Source organism: Homalodisca vitripennis, unplaced genomic scaffold, assembly GCF_021130785.1.
Source record: "Homalodisca vitripennis isolate AUS2020 unplaced genomic scaffold, UT_GWSS_2.1 ScUCBcl_2757;HRSCAF=7822, whole genome shotgun sequence".
In the NCBI taxonomy this organism is placed as follows: domain Eukaryota; kingdom Metazoa; phylum Arthropoda; class Insecta; order Hemiptera; family Cicadellidae; genus Homalodisca; species Homalodisca vitripennis.
This window is the reverse complement of record NW_025778867.1, coordinates 1-20,738: the sequence shown is the minus strand read 5'-3', so window position 1 is coordinate 20,738 and position 20,738 is coordinate 1. Positions and strand designations below refer to the sequence as shown.

Here is a 20,738-nt window from a genome sequence, read left to right as displayed (position 1 = left end):
ATACCAATGTGAAATGAAAATCTAATAATAATCCAATACAAAATTAAGAAACAATAACAAAGTTACATCTAAGTATATAAAAATGCAAAACAGATATATATATATATATATATATATGTTTTACATTTTATATAATTCTTTTTATACACTCTACAATAAAAATACTACAATTGAATATATTCTGAGACAGAAATGTAACAATAATAACAATAAAAGGCAACATTAAAAAATGAATACAAAATTATAACCAAAGAAAAATCACAACTAAATCAAATTGAAATTTGAAAAACTAAATTTACAAAGTAATGATATCAAACAATTAAGTACAACAGCATGGTAGCAAAAAGAAAAATTAAACAGTAAAGGTTAAGAAACGGTAATAGAAATGGAATAGTTTAAATGATTATGAAATCAAACATTGATTAAATTTTAAAATTTATATATATATATTTGTTTTGATGTGGTATACAGTGGAGTCCCGCTAATCCGAACACGTGTAATCCGAACGTCGGATAATCCGAACAGGTCCAGGAGGAATTATTTATAATGATAATGAACAGTTATAGGAACTAATTACTTAAAAAATGAAAATGGGTGCATTATTTCGTACATAAACAAAGAAAACTTTAATTAAATAGACATACAGTATTTTATTAAGACACATTGTGTACGGTACAGTACATAAATAACGAAGTTAAATACAGTACCAAATTGAAACTTATAGGTTAAGTATGAGTTAAATTACTGTATTAAGAAGTGAAATCAAACAAAAATTGGACGTACAGTACTGATATTATTATTGAGTACAATATAAAAGACATAAGTTCAGTTATTGTCTTCTGTCGCATTGAAGAGAGTTTATTGGATGACTTACATTGCTTAACAATAGAACTCTCACACTAAATACGGTAAATGTGCTTAGTATTCGCAAACACGTTTATTTGTAAAGAAATACAATGCAACAGTCATAAAACGCGTTTTAATAAACAATGTTAATAATTCTATAACAAAATAGACCCAATCTCAAGTTTAAAACCGTATTTTTCTGTAATTCTGGCTAATCCGAACAATCACATAATCCGAATAGGGCTCGGTCCCAATTAGGTCGGATTAACGGGACTCTACTGTATTATGACAAGTATACTTGTACACCACTATAAAAAAAAACTATACGTAAAATAAAAAAATACTCAACATTTTTGACAAAACCAGAAATTTTGTTGCAGGATTGTTTTAGGATTGATACACTCAAGATGATACCATTCTAAGCACCCACTACAACAAACACTACCCGAGTCCTTAATGTCTACTTCACAATTTGGACACAGCCAAATAGGGCTTTTTCTTTTCACGCTCATTACATGCTGAACCGAACCCCACCCATCAGCTGTGAAATATCTTCTAAGTCTATTGACATCGGCACATTTATCAAGGCAAGCTGAGGACACTTTATTAGGATTCTGTTCAACAGAAGACTCAGAAAGTATTGTTCCCGCCACAGCTTTTTTCACATCTTCTGTCGACACAAACCACAGAAGCATTTGTTTATCCTTATGGTTAGGATGTTTTTTTTCAAAAGGAATACCTCCAACCTTCATCTTCTTGATAGGCAGTCCAATTACAGTTTTTGTGTTACCTTTTGGTCTTCCTCTCTTCTTCACAATTGGTAATATAGGTATTTCCAGAAATGAAGTATTACCTGCAGATTCTTTGATGTTTGGCTGTTCTACTGCAACATCACTGTTGTCAAGCTGCTCTACAACTTCACAGTGATCCACCTGGTCTACAAGTCCATCCTGGTTTATCTGGAAAAGAGTAGATGAGGACTGTTGAACAGCTTCATAACAAGAATGAGAAATTTGTGGAGTTGCAACATCTTCAACAGATTGTCGACATGTTTCAGATTGTTTAATATCTTCTGAACACTGTTGAATATTTGTGATTCCTTGAACACCAACTTCAATGTTCCTCTCCCAATAGCTCACTATTTGCTCAATAGTGTTTAGTCTCTGCAGAAATACTCTGGAGGAGCATTCTGACCCTACACTTGCTAATTTCTGCACCCTTGCTGCCATCATTCTAAATTTTTCATTTTGTGAAAATATTCTATTCCTAGAAATGGTTGAAACGTCCAACGATACATTTTGGTTCGTAACTTCCGTTTGAGTTAATACTTTGCTGTTTTTCATGTAGTATGCTTTTGTCCACCGTGATGCAAATAGAGTACTCGAAAACAAGCTCTCATTTTTAAGCTGACGAACTTTAAATATGTGATGGCAAGGTAACTGCATACTAACAAAGAAAGGACATGTGCAACTTAAAGATGTTGCAATCAATACACCACTGCTGGAATTGATTTTCATTCCACTGCCTTCCTCACCCACTATTTTTACTTTATCTATAAGTTTGAATTTTTCAGCAAGAATTCCGTAGGCATATGGTGTCAAAATTTTAAGATATTGTGATTGACCTTCAAAAGGAGTTGCAACATTTAACTTTATCTTCAGATGATTTTTTATTATTCTTGAATCTCGCTCTGTTCTTAGTGATAACAGAAGATTGTCCAAATTTTTGAATAAATCAGGCAACTTGGAATGTCTTTCAACAACTTGAACCACTTTTGAATTGATTGATTCAAGTCGGTTGTTTGTTCTATTTTGAAAAGACACAGCATTCTGCAGTCCTACAACCCACTCTGACCTTATATTATGCCAGTTATTTTCTAAATATTGTTCTAATGAGCTACAATCCAAATTTTTAATCTTTTCATATGTAGACCAATATTCTTCTTCATTTCTGGCATAAGGTAAACTCTGAACCAACTCTAATAATTCACTTTTTTTGCCACTCGTTATTCCCAATTTTTCAGTTGTTATTTCACGTCTAAATGTTCTTAATACATGGAATAAGCAAATCAACAAATTGCTGGAAGTAAATTCTTCTTTAAAAACATTTCTTTCAACCAAATCTTTGTCAGTCATGATAGTTTTTGTAGAGAACCAGGATGGGTTGTATTTCTTAAAAATTTGTACCATTGCCTTTATTACAGGCTTTTCCTCACTTGCACAAAGACAGAAGGCAACAATTTCAGTTTCACCATTACTATTTTCCACTGCAAATATATATAGCCCCATTCCTCTTGTCGTTACTTTATATATAGAGTCAACAAAAATCATTTCCGGAAAAGACTTATAAGTGTGCCTCATTTCTTCGTCTTGGTAGAAGAGACCTTGAAAAACATTATCCTCTGTTGTGATTAATTCAACCACTCCATTATCTTTGTTCTTTAAATAAGTTATGGCTTCTTCCAAAGAATCTGCACTCCTACCGTGAGAAGCCAGATTATGTAAATCTTTTAATGTGACTTTTGAATTTTTTAACAGTTCTGTTTGTACTAATTTTTTATTTGCTTTCATTTTTAACATTTGCTTTGTTATCTCTTTAGCTGGTTCATCCAAACGTCTTTGGCGTGGCAATAAGGAGAACGTTTCCTGAAAAAAAAAAAGATTGTTAAAATTTTAATTGGCAGTTAAGTTTAACTCTTAAATGTAAAACATTATCAAAGTTTGAAAACATATAAATAAATCAAGAAATTAAAATAATCTCATTCTAATATGTTATTTTAACATGTAGTTGGATTAATACAAAAATTGGTTAATCAAAATGGTTGCCCCCTCCCCCACATTTCGGTTAACCAATCAGGGTGTTACTTTACATAAGAAGATTAAATAATATTTTTTGCGGATTTATTGATAACTCTGTAATTAACCCTTTAATTTATAACATTCTAATTTTTTTAACAAACAAAAGAAGAAACCCACTGCAGTTTGCATCAATTTTTGAAATGTGTTGTCTTTTGTAGTCAACATTTTATGGCATATTCAACAGTAATTCTAATAAGTTTTTTATTAACTTAAAGTGGTACAGGTACATGTTAAAGTTACTGTTACTGCTAAATATCAATTTATTTACGTAACGTACAAGTATTATAACAAAAAAAAAAGATAAAACACAAACCTGATGTTTGCCTTCGTTTTATTAGCTCAGAAGTACTATAAAATAACTATTTTATGACCTAATATTTTAACATTTCTGCAACACTGCTCAGCACATCCACAGCTTTCTACTTTGTGGGCATTTTGACGTACTTGGTACTCGAGTAGCATATACGTTGTACAGAATTTAAGAAAAAATTGTTTCTAGCACTAAAACGGTACTGAAATAAAATCTATATACAGGGTTTTTCAGGCCACCTGTGCAGCATTTATAGCAGCAAAAAAACCGAGCTGCGTTAATTCGTTTCAACAGATACCCCCATTTTTGACAACAAAGAATTCAGTTAAAAATTATTTTTTATACTGTTTAGAGGATTCTACAAGATAACAAATTCAAACCTCATCATATTTCTTTACATCAGGGGCTCCAAGAAGATGCATAACTTCATCGAATGAACTTCAGGCAAGAGAACAACTCTAGCAAAAATCTGTTATTTTTATGAAAGATCATGAAAAATAACTTGCTGTTATTTATAGTTATCTAAGTGTCAAAGTAATATTTTGTAGATTTTCACTTGTAAAAACAGTAAAACTTAAATGTCAGAGGTTTAATAAACAACATAAATAAAATAATAGCATATTGGAGCACAGGTTATTAAATACTACAGTATTTATAATTGTTTATACATTAAGTAAATAATACAGAATTCAGCTAAAATTGTCATATTGTTATGCAGGAGGGTGTAAATGAGGTAAAATCAGTAACAGGGATGAGTAAGTTTAACTCCTGTACATTTATGTTGCAAATTTTATTATCCAGGAGGGGTTTGGTTCCAATTATTCTGTAATATTAATGTTCTACTATAAGTAAAAACATCATACACATCTCTATTTATTCCTTACCTTTGTGTGTTCATGGTTGTGCTGATCCAGAAACTTTTGTACTACAAGATGATGACCATCGGTTAGATACACTGAGTCGCAGGTAAAAAGGACATCCTGTCCTAAAAGTGCTGAAACAAAACATCATGACTCAAAATAAAATTATGCATATATTTATTAGTTTTTATAGAAATATGTACAGTAGTTTATATATATCTAAGAAACAATTTCTACTTTACTCTTCTAAAAATGTTCTCTAGTGTTAAATCTCACGCGCACGCGCCCACACACACACACAGTTACTTGCAATTTAGTGACGTTAGTTTAGTATCAACATGATGTTAATATTGAAAATGGATTGGCTGGTAAAAGGTTACTGGAACGTAATACCACTTGACTATGTTATTTTGGTAATACGTTAAAGGCAAATAACAGAATTTCCCATCTCTAACGGCAGTTACTCAAATACCATAAACATGATTTTACTTTGTTTGAACGAATGTAGAATAATAATGTTGAACCGAATAACGTTATAGGATTGTACTAAACAATATTGTTATTCTGTAAAATAAAATCAGCTGGCAATTAATTATGAATATCTATAGGTCAAATGTATTTATATTATATAGTTTACATATTTCTAATAGATTTTAAAAGCCTATAATGTAATTCAGTTTGATATTATTGTTCCAAATTCAAAGTAAAATCAAGTGCTTGGTATTTGAGTAATGACCACAAGTATGATTGAGGTGTATGTGTATTTGTATTACAAGGAATCAGACATGTTTGTCCTTGTAATATTAAAAAGTAAATGTTACATTGTTTTTTTTTGTAACATTAAAATAATACATGGTACTTTGGGATTATACCGACCACACCCAGGCATGAATCGTTATTTGACATTTTACTTCTACTGATTACTAGATTAGCGTACAACAATATTTCATCAATATAAAACAGGAATTGTCGTATCGCAAACCCCTCCCCATCCTCAGACAGAGGTCAAAGTCGAGTAGGTAACGTGGTTGCAGAGTCTCTCCGCCCTTTCAGCTGGTGCATCGCTTTGTTGTACTTCCGTGTTTTACCCCTACATTTCTCCAAACACAAAAATTCAATAAAAACATAAATTACCAAATAAAAAACTAAACTCTTTATTGAAAAAAAAAAAACACTCAAAAATTGTTTTTATTCTTGATCACATTCCGCCACCCAAAATGCGAGTGCCTCCGTGCACCTTTGGTGCTGATGAAGCCCACGCTGATGTCAACGAAAGAAAAACATCCCTCGAGATAGTACCTATCAGTAAAATATCAAATTCTTGAGGGGCTGATCAGAAATATAAATTGAATTGTAATGGAAAGGCAATTATGTACTGTGCAAAAAACTTAAATAATCATGTGATGCCACGCAGCCTGCCGTAATCGGGATTCGAGAAAGATAAGATAACAGCGACAACAATACCTGGAAATGCTTGTAAGTTTGTAATTTTGTAATTAAAGAGTTGTTTTTTCGTTCTATCATGTTTGTTTCTATAAATTTATATTTTGGTGTTCTTCATACTAGTGTGGTCGGTTATAATCCCAAAGTACCAAATACATAGCCTAGATAGTTTTTTTATTTATCATTACTAGATTAATTTTTAAGACATAAAATCAGCAGAGTTAGGCTATAGTGTTATTTGAAATATTTTTTACATAATTTGGTTTGACATGTTGTTTTCAGCATTTTGAGATATCCTATTCATGAACATTGAGTATTCAATACTTATGAATATTGATGATTCAATGGGTAGAATACGATAAGCGGACCCGGTTTGTTATATCGAAGAATGTTATCATCAATACCTAATATTCGCATCTCAAATCCTGGACTATCAATCGATATAAAATTAGGAAAACTGAAGACGACCATATTTGCTGCCCTTACAGTTACAGTTGTTTCTTTCCCACAAATTTCACATAAGTTTAATGGGTTTTTTCTGTACGAGTCCATGTTGAAGCCACGAAAAACACGTCATCATCTTTCAAAGCAATGTCTTGCAGTTTTCTATAATTGACTACCATTTTTAATAATCAAATGTTACTTATGTAACATTGAAATAATACCCTACATGTATTATTTGAAAATGTTTACAGCTGTCGACATATATTATTGTTAAGTTAATTGTTCAAAATAATTAATCAGTATCAATTGATTATATCGATGGTTATATTTAAGTAATATCGTTTGCCAATTTCGATATAACAAAAACCGGGTCCACTTATTGTACCCTACCAGAATCAATTGTCATGGTGGCTACTTATAATACAGCAGCCTGTAGCCTACCTATTGTAACTATATTGAAAACATTTAATTTTGCAAAATACAAAGAATAGATAAAGGATTGCTTTTTGTTTTCTTCACACCTGAATTACTATTTCGTCTTTCTATCACGTGTTATTGGGTCAAATATTACTGATGGCGAGAGAAAAGAAGAGACCTGGATTCTGGCCTATCTAAAAATTTGCAGGCGCTACTACTAGTATGTTGCCACGCCTTGTCTCGTAATTCCATTATTGTTTCACTGTTTTGATTGATTTGCGGCCTAATTGTTATGTTTTATAAGATAATTTAAATGACGGTACTGATTTGATCAATTAAAATTAAGCAAAATTTATGTTTGTAATAAATTTTAATAATTAGGCTCTATAGTGGTTTTAAACAAACAATAATTAAAGGAATTAATTGCTGAAATTGAAGATTTTTTTATTGTTAAGATAACAATTACTAATGTTCATATATGTATAATGTAAATGTAGTGCTTTTATGTATATAAAATTTAACATTGATACCTTACTGACTAACACAATATTGAATATACAGTAAACAAAAAACCTCTTACGCAAAAAAGAGGAACATTTTTAATTGGATACAAAACTTTGGTTCAACAGCTTTACAAATACCACGTCAAAAGAAAATAATTACATTTTGCTAAAGTTGTAAATTGTTGAATATGAAACCGAGAGAACACAGTTTAACTTAATCCTCCAATGGTAAGCATGTTCGGAAGATAACATAAAAAACTTACTGTTAGTAATATTGAAATTAACAAGACTGAAATAATGGGCGCGTCTAAGATGAGTCACACTCTGCAGGAATGCCACATTACTGAAAACAAATAACTCCATTGCTAGGATAAACAATTTGCAGGGTTGGCTGTGGGGCGAAGCGCCTGAAATTACCGCGCGGCAACACACTAGTACACAGCTGTCTCTTGCACAGGCCAGGTCTCTTCTTTTCTCTCGCCACCAGTATAAGTCTAACTAATGTTCACTTTGTAATAATATATAGCCTATTTCAAAAGAATAAAACTGAAAGTGATATTGTAATAGATGTAGAAATACCAAATGGGTTTGTATTATGTCTCTGGCAAGCACTGATGAATAATGAAATACACCCTAAGTTATAGACTAGCGTACTTATCAGAAACATATCAAAATTGTGATCACAAATGCTTCAGACAAAAATTAATACAAAATCTAATTATAATCTAGTAACTAATATTACTGTTATAAAAAAAACAGTCAACTGGTTATTTCACATAGTTGTAAGTAAACCAAATCATATTGAAATATGTAGCAACATCTTACAAACAAGGGTGCAAGTGTTTTGGGGTTCAACATTGATCTTATCCTGAGGAAAAGATTACAACTTATCACACACTTTTTACTTGGCTATAGACTTATTAATTGTCTAGATTACAGTTAAAATAATAAACAAAGTCTATGTTCTCTTACCTTTGACCAGGGCGCTGACCAGTTGATTTGCTTATTCTTTGTCCACTATGGATACATCTGTACGTAATTTCATAATATTTTAATTGTTCACTAATAAATCTTATAATACCACGTTTACGAGCACACGCAATTGTTCTCGAATCACTTATTCTTAATTGAATATGGTCCGTATTTTCTTTATTATTGATAAAAGTTTTCAACTGGTCAAAAGAACTAAACTTTCTACAACCCGCCATTTTAATTTAATAACAATGCACAGTGTTACAGCTACTTCAAAACCTTTGACGTCACAGTCTGTGACGTCATAGTCGTTGCCGTTCTTTGAAACCAAGACCGGTGACCGGGCGTATAGTAGAGATGGAAAATGTCGTTGTTTAGCTGCAACGCGTTGCGACGTTATTCTGCCAACCGATAACAGGTTGCGGCAACGTGTTATTTTAGCAACTGTTATCGGCTGACCGTTGCGCCTCGTCTATCCATTGCGCAACGTTGGTTCAATAACGTTTTCCAGTGGCTGTTACCTATAGAACGTTACTGAAATACCGTTACTAAAACATGGACCACCATTCAGTTAACGGACTTTGTTACTATTATTAAGTGTACAAAATTCGTCATTTAGCTGCTTAGTCTAGTTACTATAATTTATTTTGAGATAATTAAAAGTATCTTTTGGTTCAATTAAGTACAAAATACAGAATCGGGTTTTTATTGTTTGAATGTAAACATTTCACAGCGCATTGTACATTTACACTATAGATAAACATTAAAATATTCAAACTGAAAAATGAAATATTTTAGTGTATTAAATATAATTTACACTAGGGATTACTTTATAAAAGCTATAGACAAAATAATACAAACCAAATAAAACGTTTCTGTAAATATTATTATATTAAATGAACACACCCTAGGCTTTTTTTATAAAAGTAATTTATATACAAGACTAAAAGTTCTTTAAAATACATTTATCTTAAAAAATAACGTGTTTTAATTGCCCAAATTGGTATTTACACGGAAAATTGACAGTAAAATAAAACCGTTAAATACGTGTTAGTTACACTACTAGTATGTAAATGAAGAATACATTAAATGGATACATTACATCTAAAATATAATTATTACGAATGTGAAATACATATTTGATTATAAAAATATATTGAAATAATTATAGCCTACAACTTAAGTAAGATTTTGTAAGTGTAAAGTAAAAACGTTGGACAGTGATATTTAGCTATAAAAATGTACTGCTGTGATGTATACATACATATTTAACTGATAACTTATATTAACTACAACAAATAGTAACACAAATGACGTTTATAATTGCAAAATGTATACATAAAAAACTATTTATCACAATATAAACAAAATGGTTAACACTGCTATTTCTAATTAAATCATATAGGAACACTTTATAAATTACAAATATATACATACATAAACATATTGTTCAAATGTACATTACAATTACACTGTCAAATATTGTACTTTAGATTAAATGAAGATACACGAATGTATGGAGATTCAAAGACACAATTAAGCATATTTAGAAAATAAAATGGGCAATATAACCAAACTGTACACTATGGCTTCATATAAGATTAATTGCAAGAAAATGAATTACATAATTTCATATATTTAACTTGCAGAACTTATATATAACTTAAATTTTTTGATTTCTATTTACTGTAGAAGATTTAGATTTCCATTCAAAAACAGCAACTGCTCTGCTCGTTTTGAACTCAGTCTTGATCGGCGTTCTGTCAAAAAATTTCCTGCTTTAGAAAAAAGTCGTTCACATGGGACGGATGTAGCCATGACGTTAAATTTTAATTTCACCAATTTGCTCATAATAGGGTATACATGTTGATTCTCTTTCCACCAGCCCATAGGATCTTTTTTCCGTCCTAGATAGCTGTCATCTAAGTACCGGTTCAACTCGACAATTGCAGCGGAGGTCTTCGTACCTGAAACCAATTCCTTCATAGCAGTGAACTCCAAAAAGCTTACAACGCGTTAAAGTTAAACAAAAAAGTAAATACGTGTAGTTACAAGTAAAAACCCTAATTTAATTTATTGAAAATTCTAAATTTATGAATAAAATTTTAAAGCGGTTACCTGTAGGTTTCTCCTTGGCAATTATGTTGTCAACGTCCTCCCAGACGGAAAATTTTGCGGAATCTACGTTGCCATCTTTGTTTTGAGTGTTACCAATTTCTTCATCATCTGCTGTGCAAGGTTTGCCATGTGTCTCTGTCCAGATTGCAGCTAAAAGTTCTGTACATGTTTTTTTGATCAATTGCTTTGCAGTTTCGTCTTTGAAGACAGCAAGTTTGAATCTGGGATCTAAAAGAGTAGCAAGTGCTATTGTTTTGCTGTGTTCAACATTTTCCATGCGTTTCTCGAGACCATGCAGCAGTTCATTAATAATATTTTGAATAACTGGTTTGAATGGCTCCTTTTGCATTTTTTTACACACGGACATCAGGCCTCTTGTTAGGGGTATCACTTGGCTACCTGTCACGTAGCGTTCCCCACTAATCTGTGAAGTGACCTCCTCAAAAGGACGTAAGATTGTGCTTAGCTCTTTGCATAATCCCCACTCTTCCTCTGACAAAACAGGTAAATTTTTATTTATTAAAGCGATAGTAGTTTTTACCGCGTCCTGCAGCTCTACAAATCTGGAAACCATATAAAATGTAGAGTTCCATCTCGTTGAAACCTCTTGAATAAGTTTTTTTTGGCTCAAGGCCCATATTTTTCTGGGATATCAACAGTTTTTCAGTTGCATTTGTGCTCCTTTTAAAAAAAGTCACTATCAATTTTATTTTGTCAATTAACATTTTTACCAGCTTTAACGCATCCTGAAGAATCAAGTTTAAGGTATGGGCAAAACAACCAAAGTGCTTCAATTTCAAGTCCTTTTGTACCGCCCCTTTGATGTTACTGGCATTGTCTGATACTACGACTAAAATCTTATCAAATAAATGAAATTTGTCAACAATAGTTTTGATCTCTTTTGCTAGATTAGCACTTGTGTGAGAATCAGACATTTTAGAACATTCCAACAATATCGACTTTATTTCATAATTTTCTGAAATGTAATGGACAGTTACACCCAAATAACTTTCAACATTTGTAGAAGTCCAGGTATCAGTGGTTAGACATACACTTTGTACTGAGTTTAACTCATTCCGAACAAAATTCAAGCATCTCTCATGTTCAGCTGGAATCATACTATTGGAAATTGTTTTTTCTACTTGGCAATTTATATGCGGGATTCAAAGCCGACACAAAGTTAACAAAACCTCTGTCTTCGACAATTGAAAATGGCTGCTGAAAAGTCAGTAATAAACAACTGTAAGAGAAGTTTATCGAGTTTTTTACGTTGAGTCTCACTCAGCTTTTTAGATTGGGGTAAAAATGATCTAATACTTGACTGGTTACCGTCACTAGAAGATGAAAAATATGCACTTAGTGGATTTGAATTGGTTAGCGCTTCTGAACTTGGTTGTTCGGGTTCATTACGTAAAATTGATGTAGAGCCTATTGTAGAGTTTTTAGTAGAAATTAAAGCTGTCGTAGGGCTTGGCAAGTTAGTTGAAGTTTTATCTTTTTTTGGTAAATTTACAGTAGGATGGCGCTTTTCAATGTGGTGTCTAAGATTAGTTATAGTTGACTTATAATTTAATTACTTGCCCACATAAATCGCACTTAGCAGTTTTTATGTCAGCGTCAACCACAGTATAGTATGTCCACAAGTAACTGGTTTTTTGCTTCTTGTTACCACTCATTTTTAATATAAATTAATTACAATGTAGATATTTATAAATAATAAAAACAGTAAACACAAATTAAACGTGTTATTTCACATAACTTAATCACTCTACAATTATTTGTCAAGAATTATTTTAAAGAAAACATTAAGAAATATAGTTATTTTAAATAAAAATTTAAACCACATATAGTTTAATAAGGCAGAGATTACACTGTATGTTGCTCTTGAACAAATTAAAACAATTGTACTGCGGGTGTGGGAATGGGATCATAATAGAATAAACAAAGTGAATAATCAGGTCAGGTTTTCATGTCCGAACAGGCACCATCCCCTCCCCCAAGCCGCAATGTCGCGTCTCCAGTATTTTGATTATTTTACTTTACTATATTATCGTTACGGGTGGTGTTGTAATAACAGATCAAGCTGCTGTTGTCATTGTCAAGCCGTAGATAGATTCCCGGCAATGAAATAATTGTCATCCTACAACTCTGTTGTTTGTCATAACACCGTTGCTCAAATAACAGGTGAAGAGTTTCCAGTCTGCCGCTATTGACTGTTACCAGCACAGGCTTACCGTTGCCGGCAACGAAACGAATGAATTCATTGTTCGTTGTCATCCTGTTATAACAGGGAGTTTCTGATAACACGTTGCGGGGATAACTGTTGCCGCGCGGCAACACTGTTATTTATCCTGTTATGTTAAATAACGCCCATCTCTAGCGTATAGCCACTCCGTAATAATAACACTAAACGAATGTCACTTGATAAAAATAAGGTTGCGCTTATTACCCTGCACTGATTACTGACCGCGTACTAAGCTGCAGCCAATAATAATTATTAATGTAACATGGTGTCTTAAACATTTGAGTTAAAACTTTATAAATCATCATAATGTACGTGTTGCAGAATAACATTTTAGGTCTTTTAAGCTTATTTATCTTACTAGTAAGCATTGTATTGATTCCTGTATACAACATTATAGTTTTAGATCTTCCTTCTATAAGTAAAGTGAACAATTGCCCGTTGTGCTTTGGAAGAGAATTGTGCAGTTGTTTAAGCAGAGAACACTTTACATTGAACTGGAATCATTTTTTAATAAATGTGTTAAGTATATGTAGTCATAAAAATCATATTATTTTTGGAAAGTGCGGGGAGGACTTGATCGTAGTTAAGAAGCGCCCTATTAACTATAGCCAAAATAATGTAAATCTTTCTCGAATTGTTGATTTTACTGTGTTATTGGAGTCATTAGAACAAACATCCTTAAAACAACCTCTTGATATCAATAACAAATTTACATTTTGTTCTTCACACAGAAAACTAGTTACACATTTCTTTGAAAATGTCGTCAAAAAGGAAAATAATGTTTCTGAAGTTTATCTTAACTTGTTTTTCATAGCTCTCACAAACATGGAGCCAATTATTCAACAGGTAAGTCATGTTAATTTGAGATCAAGTAGGGTATTAAGTTACTATAACAACTTCTATAAAAAAAATTCCTTTGGGAAATATTGACTTTAGCCACTTCAATAATTTATTGATTTTTCTTATAGTGAAAATGCTTAAACAATTGTGCTAAAACAAATAAGGTCGAAATTGGAGTACTTTTATAAAAGAAGGGATTTCGATATCTTCTCAAAGGTAGGTTATCTTGTGTACCTAACACATTCGCTGCTGAAAAAAATTTGATCAGTCATGGTAAATGCGGAAAGGGGAAAATGTTTTTTTTTTTAACTTAAACCAAAATGAAGTCAGAGCAGCCAAAAAGTTTGTCCAGGTAACCCTACTGCTAGATTTGGTGACGTTATAACTGTGACAACAATTGCTATCAGCCGCACCTTGCGCCGGTCCCTGCTTAGTCAGTACCGCAGGAACTGGGTCCCGAATGGCACTGTCACTCGCGGAAGACATTGTCCATTGTGCAAATAGTGAAAAAAATTGTTTTGTGTAAAAAATTGAAAAGTCCATAAACATGGGCTGAACTCATATCAGCAGAACTCTCTGAACTTGAATCGGAATCATCCTGTTCACTCATAAAGTCTTCCACTAGTTCATTGTCGTCCTTCATATTGCCTAAATACAATAATAAACTCACATACACAGACACCATAGACTACACAAAATAAACAGTACAGCACAACCAGTGAGTGAAAATTGTGAATAAACAACGTATGAAAACAGACACAACACGAGGAAAACGGCTTCTTAACGTTCCACGGCAACTGCTAGGCTCACACTGAGGCAATGGTGGCCAAGCGAGCAGATGTCTGCTATTGTTGTTATCCGCTTGGCGTGCCAATATTACATGACAATTGTCGTCACCCGCAGTAAATGTGTTAATGACTTCTTGAATGCTTACATATTTGGGTAATTGTAAACTTAACAGCTGGAATAGCAAAATATAAGTTTCTCGTTATTAACCTATTGCTATTATCAGACCCTTAGTCAGACCGGTTTTATTGGACTGTTTTACCAGGGGCCCGGGCCTTCAGTGGGCCCGCCACAAGTGTATTTGATGGGGCCGTGTCGACAAAAAGTGGTGGCAGGACATGATGGGTCCTGGCCGAATATCTTTTCCGGAGTCCGCCATAGCTGAGTATGGCCTTGGCTATCATCTTCACCAAAATAATACGAGGTTTAAATGGGTGAAAATGAAAGATAACAAATTTATTGAACATTAAAAGTAGATCTACTTTTCTCGCACAGAGTAATTCATTTCATAGTTCTATTGGCATCATGCGGCCTTGTTATGATCATAAGTCAACCTCCTAGCCTGGAGGATTCACTTCTGGCTGGTTTATACCTTCCAGTTAATGCACCCACACTAGGTACAGCAAAAACTGATGACTAACTACAAAGGAATAAAATTATTTCCTAATATTTTATCTGCTCACATAATCCGCAATGAAACACGTAAATAACTTTCAAAAACTATTTAACTGTATTGACTTAACACACTACAATTCTATAATAGATACTATTGAAGAGGCAGTGAAAGGTATTGCACGAGAAGATTGAAGTTACTCAATTAAGCTATTCCGACCACAGAATACTCAGATATGCTATCGGGAGCAGATAAAGCTGAAAATCATAGATAACAAGAAATACAGTACTGAAATATACATTTACATTTCAAATATTACAAAAAAAAGATATTTGTGATTTCCACCCTCTAATTAATTATAAATTACGATTTGGTTTGAAACTAACATGCCATTTGGCTAATCAAGAATTCCAAAAATGTCAGTAACAGTCATTTTGAGGCTGTCCTGTTCTGATAATTTACTAAACAGCTGATTCCAACAATCTATGCAGTGTATATCAACTATCCTTATAGTAGAATAAAAATTCCCGACACACAAAAAAGAATGGGTCGTATAAAAAACAAATATTCATACCCTACTACAGCTCCTGCTTGCTTGTGGAAAAATATTTCATTATAACATTTAGAAACTAGAAGAAATTTCATGTAAAAAATTAAACAACCTAATTAAATTGAACACAGCTTATTTTACTCTTACTAAAAAAAGTCCACTGGCCCACATGTTCATTAGATGTGGCAAGATTACATATATTTTATTTGGGAATAAATCACTTATAATTAGGTTGTTTAATTATTTTTATATGATGATTTTTATTTTTTTACACAATTATTAAATATGATATAATTTGAAACTAACATTCTATTTGGCTAATAAGAATTACGAAAAAGTCAGTAAGTCATTTTTAGACTGACCTTGTCTGATAATTTCTATGTTTTACTAAACAGCTGATTCCAACAATCTGTGCAGTGAAATATCAGTCAGGTGTACCAACTATCCAAATAGTAAAATAAAAATTCCCTTCACACAACCATAAAAACTGGTTTTTATGAATAAATAATTTAATAAATCACAAGGAAAGTATAACGTGTATGGTATTTTTGAGATCATTACAAAATTTACTTTCTTCTGATTAGGTAAAAAATGGTTCATTGCATTAAAAAATGTCTCGAACCCTACAGCTCCTGCTTACTTGTTTTGAAATATTCTTCAATATTATATTTAAAATAGAATTAACTAGAAGAAATGTTATGTAGATTTCATGTACAAAACCGTCCAATATAGCTACTAATAAAAGAGCTGTGACAGTTTGAAAATTTGGACCAAAAACAGTTTTTTGAGCACAGCAAGTGAACAATATCAATAATCAATAATCAACAAGACTACAATTATTTGTTGGTCTTGTTACTATGCAAAACTTTGTCCATTTACTCTTTGCTGTATCACTTACAGTTTCCAAGATCCCTCAGTGTGTATAAAATTTGGAAATTGGCTATTCCGACCATGAACCGCACTGATACCCATATTTGTACAGGTTCACTTTTAGGTACAAGTATAAGTAGTAACATTTTCAGTTGGTTTTCCCGAAAACAGACATTAAAACAAGTTCTTCAGAACAAAATTTGGTCAAAATCGGATACTTTTGTAAAAAAGGGCTTATGGTATCCTCCAAAGATGATGTTTTGGTGTAGACAACATGGACCTCTAATAACTTCTTCTGTGCTTACATATTTGGACGGTTCTCGACACCCCTTGTCATGTCTTGCTGAGGGGTCCCCCAAAGTAAGTTAGGGGTTAAATATTGGCAGATGATGTTAACTTACACCTTTGAGCACCAACTGCTTAGTGCCGTGGTCTATTGAGAAGCTCCACAGTGAAATAAGGCTTTTTTATTTAGAAAACTGTTCTGTAGATTAATTTGTGGAGATATATTTACAATTTTTCTTTTTAGTTAAGTATGTCACCAGAACATATATATATAAATAATTAGTAACATTCAACATTTACAAGAAATCTTATAAAGTTTTGGAATGATTTTAATTTTTTTTTAATTAAAACTTTTAGATATAGAAATATTGTAAGTGAATGGAAACATACAATAGCTTGCATTATTATTACACAATTTACATAAAAACACAGTCAAGTAATTAAACCATAAACAATTATATAATGCAAAATGAATCATTTTATTGTTTACATGTTTATGATACAATAGATTTTTTTTGTTTTAATGAAAATAGTGAAATTTTAATTTTTTATAACTTACTAAGATATACATATTTTAAAACGAACTAAAATAATTAAATTTAAGTGTTTTTATAATAAAAGGTCACTTAAACAACAGCCAAACAAAAATTTAACTGGAAAAGCTTTTATTTTTATATACTGGACACAAGTTAATTTGGTGAACACAGAGGGTGTGCCTACACCCTTTTCATATCTGTTCTGAATAAAAATGTTGTTTTTTCTTTATCCTTGACTGGTAAAATTAGCACTACATGTATAACAATTTTTCTGCACATCACTTTCACCAGAATGACAATGATTCTCTGCTTTGTTTTAATAATTTGACAAACAAAAATTTTAAATTCAGACCAGTAACAGAACGTGAAAATTCTAAAAATTTTGAGATCTTTTCCCAATAAGTTTTTAACTGGTTATGATGAGGTTCCAATGACTGTGATAAAGTTAGCTGGCAATCAACTAATTAAACCCTTAGTCCACTTAATCAATTCTTCCTTTATTAGTGGAATCTTTCCGTCAAAACTCAAAATAGCCAAAGTAATCCCGATTTTTGAAAAAAGGAGATTCAAAAACACCCATCACACTACAGACCATTATCGTTGCTACCTACTTTTTCAAAAATTTTTGAAAGAGCAGCCTATAATCAATTAGTAAATTTTCTTGAAACCCATTGTTTGCATGATAAGGAACAACATGGCTTTAGACCAAATCGATCTGTGGTTACTGCTGGCATAGATTTCATTAATTCCGTCATTGACTCTGTAGATAAAGGAGAGAAAACAATAGGTATTTTCTTGGACCTAAGCAGAGCTTTTGATAGCGTTTCACACAAAATTCTATTAAACAAGATTGAAGGCCTGGGAATCAATGGCATTACTCTAAATTGGTTCAGTTCATACTTAATCAATAGAAAACAATTTGTTGAAATAAAAAGTAGCATTAAGAATCAAATAGTCACCAATAATTCTTCACTAGCACAGATTCAGCATGGTGTTCCGCAAGGATCAATCCTTGGCCCACTGCTGTTTCTCTGTTATGTAAAAAGTATTCCGCTCTCTTTTCAAAACAGTCCAACAAAAACACTTTGTCTGTATGCTGACGATGCAAGTTTAAAAATTAGTAGCAGTAAATTAAATAATTTGGAAAAATAATGCTTCTTCTAGTTTATTGGACATAAATAATTTCTCTAACAATCATAAACTATTATTAAATACCAGCAAAACTTATTTTATTGTTTTCAATGCAGGAAAAAGGAAATCCAGTAAATCCGGGAATAAAAAATAAACAACCACTCTTTGGAAAAAGTAAGTTCTACAAAATTTTTGGGTTTAATCTTAGATGAAAATTTGACATGGAATCTCCATACTGAACACATAGTTAATAAAGTTATTTCTGGATTGTATGCTTTGTATAGGATGTCTAAATTTTGCTCATTAAATACTTTAAAAATAATTTATTTCTCTCTTATAGAATCATCAATAAGTTTTGGTATTGAAAATATATGGGGATACGTCAAAACAGAATTTGGATAGAATTCTCCTTCTCCAAAAGAGGGCAATACGAACCATGTTAAATCTAAAATTTGATGACTCTGTTCGTCAACATTTTACTGATTTAGGAATAATGACTGTTTATAGTTTATATGTTTTCCGATCAATACTCCATGTAAAAAAACTAAACATAAATAAACTGGTTCCGAAACTAGGTGACAGTCATTCATATTTCACAAGAAATCGAAATCAAATTGCTATTAATTCCCATAGGCTAGAATTTTATACCAAAAAAACATCGTATGCAGGTGCAAAGTTTTTTACTAAGACTACCTGTGGAATTAAGAAGTATAGACAATATTAAATTATTTAAGAAAAAATTAAAAAGTTATTTGATAAACAACCCATTATATAAATTTGATGAACTTTGACAACTATCCTTAATTTATGTTGAACCTGGTAGTAGGTGTAGTTTGATTTGTTATGGAGAAAACTGTAAATACTGTTACTTAGATGCAGCTAGTTTAATTTAACATAATGACACCATTGAATGTATACCACTGAATATTATATGAATAAAGATGTTTCAATTCAATTCAATTGTCATTAAAAATACTGTAACTTAGTTTAACAAAATTTTAGAGACGGATTCATAATGTTGCACATTACCTTTACTTTTTTTATATGTCATCTCTATTTTTTACATTTATCACTAGATATAAATCACTTAAGAACTGAATAGAAAATATAGTTGTTTTTACAGGTGACCAAAGACTGGGCAGTGGCCGAGTACCTAGGCGGCTGTGGAGACTTCACTGTATCAAGATACTGTGGATACACTCTCACCTGGGTGATACCTCAACTAGACTGGATGACAAGGTCTTCAGTTGCTGTACAGCTGCTACAGTTTGCATTCAATGCTACCTTCAGCCACCCCCAATTTGCATTTTATTTCACCGACATGTCTCCAGACAATTTTGCAGTCTCTTCCGACGGCAAAGTACGGACTTGTTGACCTTGAACATGTCATTGTTGTCGATAAATATCCAGAAGGTAAGTAAGTTTATTTTTATTTACTGGCCCTAAAGTGACTGAAGCAACGTATAAAAGAAATGTGTGGGTATATGAAGGTGATAATACACATGCATGGCAGACAATATCAATCTACCATCCACAGTTATTAATTCAGAATGTAATTATTGCTGTTCTGAAACCATGTCCCTTGCGTACCTTGAAACTATGGTAACAGTGGTTACAGACTATTACACTGTAATCGTCATCAAGAAAAGTCGCACAACAATGAATAGCATTTACTGAAAGAGTGTTTTTCATAGTTGCAAGAATGAATTGTAGTGTTTAATTCTTTTACTGGTAGTTATTCTGCGTGTTGAAGAAAGATAAACTCTTCCATTACCAATAACTTAAGCACATATTCAGTTTTTTCTCTCACTTCACGGCTAACAATTAGAATTGTATGATGATTATTTTTACTGCGTTGTTTTATTAGACTACCTTAATTGAAATTATTTTATTTAATCACAATTATACCCTTTAATTCATAAATTAAAAAGTTAATTTTATTTACAATAATCCAATTTTTGAATGTATTTAATATACTGAATTAAAAAAAAAAAAACTAATTAGGTACACACCATCTTTTACAATTGCCGTCATGTACCTGATTGGGTACACAGTGGGCTTCTGTAATGGGCAGTCATGCGCCCGATGCGGTTGATTGTTGTTTATATTGT

The 20,738-nt window shown here is 32.1% G+C and overlaps 2 protein-coding genes across 2 annotated transcripts; both read right to left on the bottom strand.

Annotated features, from left to right (window-relative positions):
* Window positions 1-1,021: 1,021 nt before the first annotated feature.
* LOC124372217 (zinc finger SWIM domain-containing protein 1-like) lies at window positions 1,022-4,955 on the bottom strand. The gene is made up of 2 exons (XM_046830585.1): window positions 4,899-4,955; window positions 1,022-3,491 (listed from the first exon to the last, which is right to left on the bottom strand). Exon 2 carries the CDS (start codon window positions 3,423-3,425, stop codon window positions 1,191-1,193), a length of 2,235 nt encoding a protein of 744 aa, XP_046686541.1. The 5' UTR covers window positions 3,426-3,491; window positions 4,899-4,955; the 3' UTR covers window positions 1,022-1,190.
* Window positions 4,956-10,044: 5,089 nt separating this feature from the next.
* LOC124372218 (zinc finger BED domain-containing protein 4-like) lies at window positions 10,045-11,900 on the bottom strand. The gene is made up of 2 exons (XM_046830587.1): window positions 10,772-11,900; window positions 10,045-10,620 (listed from the first exon to the last, which is right to left on the bottom strand). The coding sequence occupies exons 1-2, from the start codon at window positions 11,343-11,345 to the stop codon at window positions 10,337-10,339; spliced, it is 858 nt and encodes a 285-aa protein (XP_046686543.1). The 5' UTR covers window positions 11,346-11,900; the 3' UTR covers window positions 10,045-10,336.
* Between the last annotated feature and the right edge of the window lie 8,838 nt (window positions 11,901-20,738).